General features: G+C 33.5%; 1 protein-coding gene across 4 annotated transcripts in view; it reads right to left on the bottom strand.

Annotated features, from left to right (window-relative positions):
- SLC39A10 (solute carrier family 39 member 10) overlaps positions 1–10701 on the bottom strand; it is a 125960-nt gene that overhangs the window by 29092 nt on the left and 86167 nt on the right. For all 4 annotated transcript variants that reach the window (XM_019635622.1, XM_019635623.1, XM_019635624.1 and 1 more), the window contains 2 exons: positions 7780–8801; positions 5523–5730 (listed from right to left, as the gene is read on the bottom strand). In XM_019635622.1, coding sequence (XP_019491167.1) covers positions 5523–5730; positions 7780–8790 — 1219 coding nt within the window. In that variant the 5' untranslated portion in view covers positions 8791–8801. The remainder of the gene's footprint in view (positions 1–5522; positions 5731–7779; positions 8802–10701) is intronic.

The following is a 10701-nucleotide window of genomic DNA, read 5'->3' as shown; positions in this document are numbered from 1 at the left end:
GACTGATCTGCCTCGCCCGGGAAGAGCGCAAAAAAAAAAAAACAGTTTTAATAATTTTTTATTTCTACTTACCCCTAACCCCTGTTAACCTCTAATCTTCCTTTTGTCTTTATGAAGTTGACTATTCTAGATCATATAAGTGGAATCATACAGTATTTGTCTCTGTGTCTGGTTTATTTCACTCAGCTTAATGTTTTGAAGGTCCATCCATGTAGTAGCATGTATTAGAACTTCATTCCTTTTCATGGCTGAATAATATCCCATTGCATGTATATACCACATTTTGTTCATTCATTCATTTTTTTTTTTTAAAGATTTTTATTGGGGAGTTGGGGGATGGGAACAGCGCTGGGCAATTGGGAGAAGGGGAACAGACAAGTTGCTGTCCTTTTGTTCTTCAGTCTAGTTGTGTGGAGGACGTTGCTTCACTGGCCCAAGTTGGCACCAACATTTTAAAAATAATATAATGGTTGCAGAACATCGTGAATGTAATAAATGCTACTGATTTATACACTTCAATGGGTTAAAATGGCAAATTTTATGCTACATATATTGTACCATAAAAAAATAGTTAAATAGCTAGGTAAAATGGCAAACTCAAAATTTAACCCAAAGTCCTGTCTTAATCCACTGTTTTCTCCACTAAATCATAGTATTTTAGAGGAATTTTTGCCAAGTGGTTTACAACTTATGTATTTAACTCATAAAAGAGGGTCTATAAAAAAATAAGTACAATTAAACACACACGTAAGAAATACTAACTTGATTAATTCAAATGGCAATCAATCTTTCAAAATTTGAGCTAATTAGGACAGAGGCAAAGAGACAAAAGATTACTACAAAACAAACTTGTAGCTATATAAAATGATCAGAATGTATTTATGCTTATCCCAATGTCACCTAAAAATACATGTAAGAGTAAAATTAAAGTATTTATATCCCATCTAACATAAATTATCACTTACTTTTGCCAGTGCTAAGAAATAAGGGGTAAAGAGCTAGATTTCCCATTTCAGATTTTCCCATTTCAGATAAATCAGAAAATTTCCAGATATTTTCTAAATATTACAACTATGCCATCAAAACTGTTTCATCAGCAAAACAGCCCTATTAGTCCCCTAAGTGTATGTTAGATACATGTTTTCTTATACTGATTGTTAATTTTAAAAAATAATTTTAGCTTTCTAGCACTAAAAATTTAATGAACAGTCATTCTAACAACTTGAAAATGTTCAAGGAAAATTACTATCCTTTTGACCCACGAGAAACATAGTTGTCTTGAATTTAATGTACTTGAAGTATTTATATACTACTTATTTTTAGAATAATATTTACATTTAAGCTTGAATAAACTCTACCATAATTTCCTACGTGTAGAAAAAAGCAATTCAGGTAATGAAACTCTTCTGATTTCTAACCAAATTATTGTGCTTTTTCAATGGCAATTTATTTGGTATAAAACAACAACAAAAAAACCCCAAAACCCACCAACAAAATAAAGGCATCTTTTATAAAACTTATGCCAAATTAACAATACGCAAACTATTAAATACAACTAGCAAATTTTTTTATTTGTACCCAACGCACCAAATGCAATAAAAAAAAGAAAAAACTAACGTTAAATGTCTGAAACAAGCTTCACTTATTCTGTAAATTAGGTCGCTTAAAATGTTAAAGGTCTTCAAGCTTAGTTATTCACCAACTCCCTCATTATCTAGAGAGAAAATGCATTCTTTTAAAAAGAAGCGCTCATCTGTGGAAACTTTCTAATTAACTTGGTTCAAAGCATGTGCAAGATGGCAGTTTTCTACACTGTTTCAGCATTTTAATTGGCAGAAAATGCTTAGCGACCTATTCACAACCCCCCCTGGTAATTAAGCTAGGGTCAACTCTATGACTAAATGAGCCAATCTTGTGAAACAAATGATTTCTACCATACACAGTATTATAGCATATTTGGTTCACAGCATTTTTTTACCAGTTAATGAGGTAGTAGCTGTGTTACTATGGGGGATTTATATAGAAAGAACAAGTTAACCTTTCTTAATGGAGCAGCAGTCATTAAAAATAATTTCTAATAGGGCATTCAAACAATGATTAACATCTATTAGGACATAATTAATTCAATCTTCATTTCTGACAATGTTGATAACCACCTGCAAACAACTAATCAATATTCACTATTAGTAACGCATTTGTCTTCAAAGCAGCTACAATTTCCTTTAAGGCTTTTCAGATCGAATAAACTATAATTTTCAATATTACTATACTCAAGCATCCTTCAACAGCTTCATTATAATATATAGATTATGTCAATATTACAACACAGACATCTCTAAGTCATAATCCACACTTGATTTGGAAAAAAGCAGAATTTCTTAGAAGCCTGAAAAATAAAGAAACGCTATCAATTTTAACTCTGGATGTGAGAATATCATCAGCCTCCATTTTTCCTTGTAAAAAACAAATGTATTTTATTATTAAGTTAAAAAAACTCAAGACCTGGCTTCCCCTTCTCTCCTGTCACAGTAAGAACTTGTAAGCCCCTGAGAGATACTGTGGCTTCTGAGGTGTTTACTCATCTACAAAGGTCGGTAAACAGGAAGTCAGGAAAGAGGACATATTTTATCTATCCAAAGATCAGAATTCCAATCTAGGGGGTAGATTCCCTTTCACTGCCTGTACTGATCATACCTACCGGACTGAACCCAGCCTGTCTACCTAGGAGACTGTTGTTGGATTTTTTGGTTTTTACTGACTAATCTATACTTATAGCGTTACTTGTACCACTATGCCACTTTTCTGTCTGTGTCTGCATTGTCTGCTAAAAAAACTACTAAGTATAACTAAATATAATTCTCTTCCTCTCCTTGTCACTTACATTCTAGCAAAGCATACAAAGCAGTCGAGCATAGCAAAGATTAAAAGCATAGTGTTTAGGATTATAGGCTGCAGATGGAGAATACTCTAGTTCCTCTGAGGCACTGCTATGTGGGCAGCCACGTGACCTTGGAAAAGCTACTTAACTTCTCAAAAGTGCCTTTCCTCAGCAAACAGAAGTAAATAATAGTACCTATCTCACGGGTTTAACAGATTAAATTAAATATCCTTATAGAAGTGTTTAGAACAGTAAACAGGAGGTTCCAATAAACGTATTTCTTTGATTGATATATCTAAAGTTATTTTCCTATTGCAAAGAAATGAACCAAGAATAGGTTAAGTACCTAAGAGACTTTGTTAAGTACTGAGAGCACTTTCTTTTATTTGCCCTCTTCCAAGCTTTAAGGGATATCTCAGTCCCAAATAAAACTCTTATATACTGAAATATGATAGTCTTAAACATGTCTACCTTATTATTACACTAAGAAAAAATTGAAATTCTGCCCTTTCAATCTTTTATCAGAATTGTTTTTAGCCCATATTCATCTATATTAATTTAGTCATTTTAATGACTATGCAATAGTGCCACTATATCTTGGGCATTTCAACCATTACTGCATTAAATGTGAGTTTGCACACGATGAAGTTCATGAGAATCCCGCTCATTCTGAGAATACTGCATTATCTAAGTACATTAGGCTGATTGATATATTCATAAGGTGATCTCCAAAGACTCATTTTCAACAAGTGTCTTTCCTACATTATAACTGAAAGCTTACAGACTAATATTAGGCAATTATCATTCGATCAATATAAGTGCTTACTTATCTCAGGCACTAGGGCTGAGATGAAAGACCCAGTCTCCTCCTTTTAAGCAACTTAAATTCAGCAAAAACAGATAATTCATCCAACTATTAAGATCCCCTAAGCTTTGTACTATGATAGTATCAAGAAAGGGGACTTAATCCTAGGATGATCAGTAAATCATCCCAGAGGGGCTAACCCTTAACCTGAATCTTTGTCAGGCCAGGGAATTTGGGGCAAGTTACTAAATTTTTCTATACCCCAGCTTCCTTATCTTTAAAAACAAGAATTATATAATGGCTCCCTTATGTAATAATTTAATATAATGCTAAAATTTAGTGAAAAGAAAAAATCATGTAAAGCACTTAGCAAATGGATAGCAATAGTTAAACTTTCTAGGCCTGAATCCTACCAATATCACTTGCTAGCACTGAGACCTTGGCAAAGTTATTAGGATAACATTATCCACCTCATAGGACTGTTGTGAGGAGTAAATGAACTGAGTTTAGAACAGTACCTGCAATTTGTGGTTGTTAATATATAAAATAAAAATATGTTAGCTGTCACTAAAAAGAAAAAACTCTATGCCAGAGAATCTCATTTGCATTTTAGAAAGATAAATCTAGCAAAAGTGCTAAGGATAACCTAGAAGGGGGACGAGAACACAGGTAGGAAAGGTTAGGAACTTATTTCAGCAATTCAATAAAGAATCAAGAAGGACCTGAACTAAAGTTATGACAGAGTGAATAGGGTTAGAAGATATTTAAGAGAAGACTCAATTGGACTTGACAACTGATTATACAAGGGAAAAGGGAAATGAAACAGAAACATAAGAGAAATAAATCAAAGATTTTCAGATATTATCAAAAGCATGTATTTTAATGGCATTTGGAATGCAGTAAGAGGTACAAATTGTGTATAGAATCAAGTTTGAAAATATTAAGTGTGAGGTACCTGTGAACATCAAAATGGAGCTATTCAGCCAACTAGAAATGAAAAAAAAGAGCCTAGAAAGAAGTTTTGAAACAGTTTTGGTTTTTACCTTACTTGGTTGAAGCTCTCTAGAAGCGCCCACAATAAAGTTCCTATGCCAAATACTGGCATTTCTGAGACAATTCTAGAGTTTAACCACACTGGCTTTCCTTTTAACTTCCTCAAAAACTTAAAAATCTTAGCTTTTCACCAGAGACCCTCAACCCTGCTAAATGTTAGGCAGTCAGAATGCTAAATAACTTTAATTGGGGTCACATTATTTTATAATACATTTACCCATCAGGAAGGATCCATTATCATAAACCAGTATTTCCTTTTTAATCTAGTTCTGTAAAAATATTATTCCATAATGCCAGAAGAAATAAGTAAACTGTATTGTGCCTCCTGTATTCTCCAAATCTTTTAAAAACACACATATCTAAACTTGATTAAAGCATATTGAAAGACACCAAAAGAAAGGTGATAATTGGAATAACTTTCTAATTCAACTACACACACACAAAAAGTACAGAAACTATTTTGAGAAAAAGCTTATCACATCACAGACTATATAGATGCCTTTCCAATGTGCTACATACTTAAAGCTGAAGGAGAATAACAGTGAATGTTAACTATAACTAAATATATAGGTGTATATAGTCACGGGATATGGAGTACAACATAGGGAAGATAGTCGATGGTATTAACAGCTACATAAGATGTCAGCGGAGTAGTAGCTTAGGGGGTGGGTTATCGCTTTATGAGGGGTTTAAATGTTTAACTATTATGTTGCTTTGTACAGCTGAAACTAATAAAAATAAATATTTTTTAAAAAGAAGAAAAGAAAAAGCTTAAATCTTTCTTACCTGATGCCCCTATATGTGCCTTATCTTCAGGAACCATATTTTTATCCTTACTTAAATCTTCAACTATAAGTTTGTCAAAATGCTCAATACAAAGTCTGCTGTCGATCTGATATAACAAAGCAGGGCAAAGGTAGGTAAATAGATCAGGTGAGATCGGAGAGTTGGCACCATGACCATAGTATTTTAACAACTGAGTGACGTTCAAACACTGCAAGAAAATTGATAAAATAAATTAAATAAAAGAATATTTTAAGATTACACAGAAAAAAGAAATTACTATGTAATAAAATATATTCTAATTACTTGAAAATAATCTGCAATACAGAGATACAAATAAAGCTTTTGGATAGGACTTTATAATAAGGATACATTCAACTTATTACCCAAGATTTTAACCATATTTTCCATTCTAATACATGAAAGATAACGACTTTCTGCCATCAGCAAGAGTGACTCACAACTATTGGGCTATCGGAAAAGTCATGACATATTTTTCTAAGTTTTTCGTTGAAAATATGCATGACTTTTCTGACAACCCAATATATTCCCAAAATTCTTATGAGATGAGGAGAAAAACCACTTCCTTAGTCAAAGTGCATTTGTTAATTACTCAAGATTTCTTACTTGTAAAACAGTGTTAAATAAACCTAGAATACTTTAATAACTTTATATTGAAATTTAACATAATATAGACATTTTCATTGCCTAAGGTACCCCAAAATAGTATTATACTGGGGAATTCTAGCCCAATGCTAAACTGGAAGATGAAAAAAAGGCAGCTTCATCCATTGGTATTTCAAGTACAAAACAAAACAAAGCAGAAAACAAATAGCAAACAATTTTGAACACATCATATAGTAAAAACAAATATCTAAAGTTAAAGCAAAAAAAGACGGTACTGCCTCTTTTTCACACATATCCACGCAGGTTGCGTGCTTTTTTTATTAACTTGCTATCTCATTATTTTATCTATGTTAAAAAAAAAAAAAGATCAAAACATACATACAAACAAAAAGATTATTCTTCTCAGGTCTTAACATGAGAGACTACCCTATCCAATGTATAGAATATTTCCATAAATCATAGGAAAATTCCTAATTTGCATCAGACTTGCGAGGATACAAAATAAGAGGTCTGATGATGCAGATCCCACAAGTTTGATACAAAAAGTAAACCTTAATGATAATGTCCAGCTATTATCAACAATGGATTCTAGGACATTATCCATAGTAATAAATGAATATTGTCTTTTAACAGTACACTAAGATTTTAAAATATAAGTTATTTTAAAATCAGTGTTTATAACTACTAAAAACCAAATATTTGATTAGTTATCCAGGGAAGAAACACAAAAATATTTACTTATACTTAGATGCGAAACATACTTCAATAACAGAAATAAACAACAAAGGGTGGGGTCATTTTCCACATTAGATGGTGCTTCTTTTTCTACATATGAACAAAATTCAACAATTTTTTTCTAAATTTAATAAGTGATAAAAATTAGAATAAACAAAGGTGCTGCTATACCATTAATGAAACAAAAATGTGTTTAAGGTGAATAGCTAAAAAAAATTAAGAAGGAATCAATCAAATGTGAAAGTATTCAAAAAAAAAGCATGAAAACTTAGAAGAAAAACACAACCACCCCGTTACTATTGGAGTTGTCTATTATTACATCTTTTTTGCATTCACCTTAAATCTGTCTAAGGCATAAGAAAAGACTATGTATCATGAGCAAGTAGACCCTATCATAAAGTGACACAGAGAAAACCTACCTCATGTGCAAAATACCGGATTTGGAGCTGTATCAATGACTGGGAACCATTTCATAGTTAATTCAGTAAGTTAATAATTATGAAATAGAAACTGTCTAGTCACTTCCCAAGAAAATTGAACAAAAAAGGCTTCAATTTTCAAATACTTGGAAACCGGCTAAAGGTAACAACATGAAAACTAACTTCGGGAGTCAAAGAAGTCATATGCAAGATAGTAAAATGAATGATTAAATAAGGGACCTATTTTCTAATAACCTTTAAACATTTAGATTTGAAGAACTCAAATTTGAGAACACACAATACAAGTGAAAATCCAGATGAAAACCTTTAATCTGATTTTAATTCCTTAATGTATTTATTTTGGGGAACATTACCTATAAATAAGTTTGAACAGGACTATTTCACTGTTACTTGTCTTTTTACCTAAAATGCTCCACCACTCCCTAAGAGTTATGGAGCAACGATCTTTTTATGCTTACCTCATGTTGACGGTCATCTTCATTATGATCTTTGTGACTAGCAGCTGAATAAATTGCACTTTTTTTAACATGTGGTGCTTCTCGCTTTCTAGTATGTCGAAGTTCACCTTCGTTATCAGGATCAAGATCTTGGTGTCCATGACCAGGATCATGACCATTATGTTCTGGAAGATGTACATGAGAATGACCTGGGTTATGTACACGATCAGGTTTATGGACCCGATTATGCTCATACTGTTCACCCTGACCATGGTTAGGGGGAAAACCCGGTGTGATAACCTCAGAATTTTCATTACTCTTCTTCCCTTTTCTCTTCCTCTTTCCTTTTGGTAGCTTACTTTCAGATTGTTCCTGTGTTTTATTGGTCTCTGTTGAAGGTTCATGGCTAGGTTCCCCACGCTCACTGTGAGTAATGGAATCATTAGAAAAATGGCGAGTAGTATTATGATCGAGGTGGTGGTGCAAACAATGGTGATGACATAAGCGATGATTATGGTCATGCATGTGTTTATCATCAGATTTGACAGATACTTCAATTGTCTCTTTTTCTGGATCACACTTATGGTTTCTTTTTGATACACTGGTCACAGTTTGATTTTCTGAGTTTAAATGATTATGGGAATGCTGGTGGTTATGTGAGTGAAAATGCTTTCCCTCCTGAACTGCCAAAATATCTAAGTGAGAAACATGATCGTGGCCAAGATCCTCATGATTAATCTCAACTACTTTTATCTCTCCAAGGCCTAAGTTTGTTAAAAGTTTCTCCAGACCAAAAAAGGATAATCTTCCATTTTCACCATAACGGTCAAAAAGTTTTTCAATGTAGTATTTTTTTTCATTTTCAGCATCCAGCACTGAAAATTTGCTTGACTCCGATTCCGTCATTCCACGATGGTGTCTGTGATGCTCTTCAGGACCATGGTCATGTTCTTCATGGCAATGGTTGCAATGATGAAAAATAAATGTCAGCAAACAAATGAGGCAAAATTTTGTGTGCATATGTACCTTCATTTCTACTTTTCCTAAAGGGATTTAAAAAGAGAGGCAAGCATTAGTTTATACTTAGGCACATTCAAAATTATCATCAACTTTCCAGCAATTGTCAACCCACTAGGCAAATGTTTTACCCCATTTCTTTCATGAACCATTCTTTCATTCTCCAATTCTGTAAAAAAATGGCCCCTTTAAATTTATCAAAGTAGTGAACAGGTCTTTAAATTAATACAAACTGCTCACGACTCACGTACGAGACTACCCTGACTCCCTTTAAGCATGCTACTTAAGAATCTCGCCGGCCGAGTGGCTCAGTTGATTAAGAGCTCACTCAAGAGGGAGAGCTCTGAACAATAGCAGTTAGATGCCCGGCCCAAGCCAAGTTGCTGCTGAGCTGCTGAGCTGCCAACAGGTGGCAGGATGGCTCAGCTAAAAGAAGAAAAAAATCTATACATTTATTCAGGAATCGCTGGCTTCCTTCCTATCTGGTCCTTTACAATACTGATCCCCGCTCTTAAGGCCCTGACCAGCACAATAAGGCAAGATGAAACAAAATGATAAAATGTGTAAGAGTGAGAAAGAAATGAAACTGTCATTATCCATGAATGTCAGCATTGAGTATGTGGAAAGTCCAAAAAATTGCTAAGAATTAATAACTTAATTTAGTCAAGTCGCTGGAAATGACATAACCTAAAATCAGCTGTATTTCTATACGCCAGTGATAGCTGGAAAATAACATTAGAAAACAGTATCATTTACAATAGCAAATAGCTAGGAATAAATCTAACAAAAGATATGTAAGAACTTTACATGATGTAAGCAAGACTGGAGTCCACTGGAACTTGCATACACTGCTGGTGGGATTACAGATTGGTATCTTTTGGAAAACCGTTTGGCAGGATCTGCCAGAAGCTGAACATAAGCATATCCACTCATATAGCTATTCTACTCCTGGGTATATGCTCAAAAGAAATGCATGTACAGGGCCAACAGAAGACATGAACATGAAAGATCACTTTATCATTATTCATCATAGCTCAATACAGGAAAAAGGCCAAATGTTCAACAGTAAAATGGGTGAATAGAACAGAATAATCGTACAATGGAATACTACACAGGAATGAAAATGCAATTATGGCTTCACACATTAACAGATGAATTTTGCAAGTATTAGACTGAGCAAAACATGACAAACACTAAAGAAATCATACTATATAATTCTATTTATATAAAGCTAAAAATTGATAAAACTAAACCATGATAATGATTGCTTTTTGAAAGGAAGGTAGGGGGCAATAATTGGGATTAAAAAGTATGGTAATGTTTTCTTTCTTGACTTGAGTAATGATAACACACATGTTCACTGTGTGGTAACTGATTGCACTTACTCTGTACTTTTCTGTACACATATTGTACTTCAATGAAAAGTTTTTTAAAAATTAAATTTTGTCCAGTGAAAAATTAGAAAATGTAATTATAAACAAAAATTATAAGGCTTCTAGAAAGAAACAGAAAAAGATTAAAAGGAGTACTTTATAAGACATTATTGAAGGACAATAAAGAATTGCAAAAACTGGAGAAAGACCTACATGGACAGGATAAACAGTGTAAGGTATATAAAGTCTTCCCAAGTATATATACCAATCTAATTCCGTATCAACAAAATCCTGGTAGCTGTTTGTTTTTGGTGAAACTACACAAACTCATCCAAAAATTTACATGGAAGAGCAAAAATCCAAGGACAAACAAGACAATCCAGAAGATTAACATGGTGATAAAGACTTCTTTTTATAAAGTTACACTAATTAAAATAGCATAGAACTGGCACAGGGACAACCAGACCAGAGGAAAAGAGCAGAGTTCAAAAAGAGAATCATTCAAGTCCCAGCCCGAGCTGAGCAGCCGCTGAGCTGCCAACAGGTGGCAGGA

This window comes from Hipposideros armiger, unplaced genomic scaffold (genome assembly GCF_001890085.2).
Source record: "Hipposideros armiger isolate ML-2016 unplaced genomic scaffold, ASM189008v1 scaffold_23, whole genome shotgun sequence".
In the NCBI taxonomy this organism is placed as follows: domain Eukaryota; kingdom Metazoa; phylum Chordata; class Mammalia; order Chiroptera; family Hipposideridae; genus Hipposideros; species Hipposideros armiger.
The sequence above is the reverse complement of the archived record's forward strand: the minus strand, read 5'-3'. Positions and strand labels throughout refer to the sequence as shown.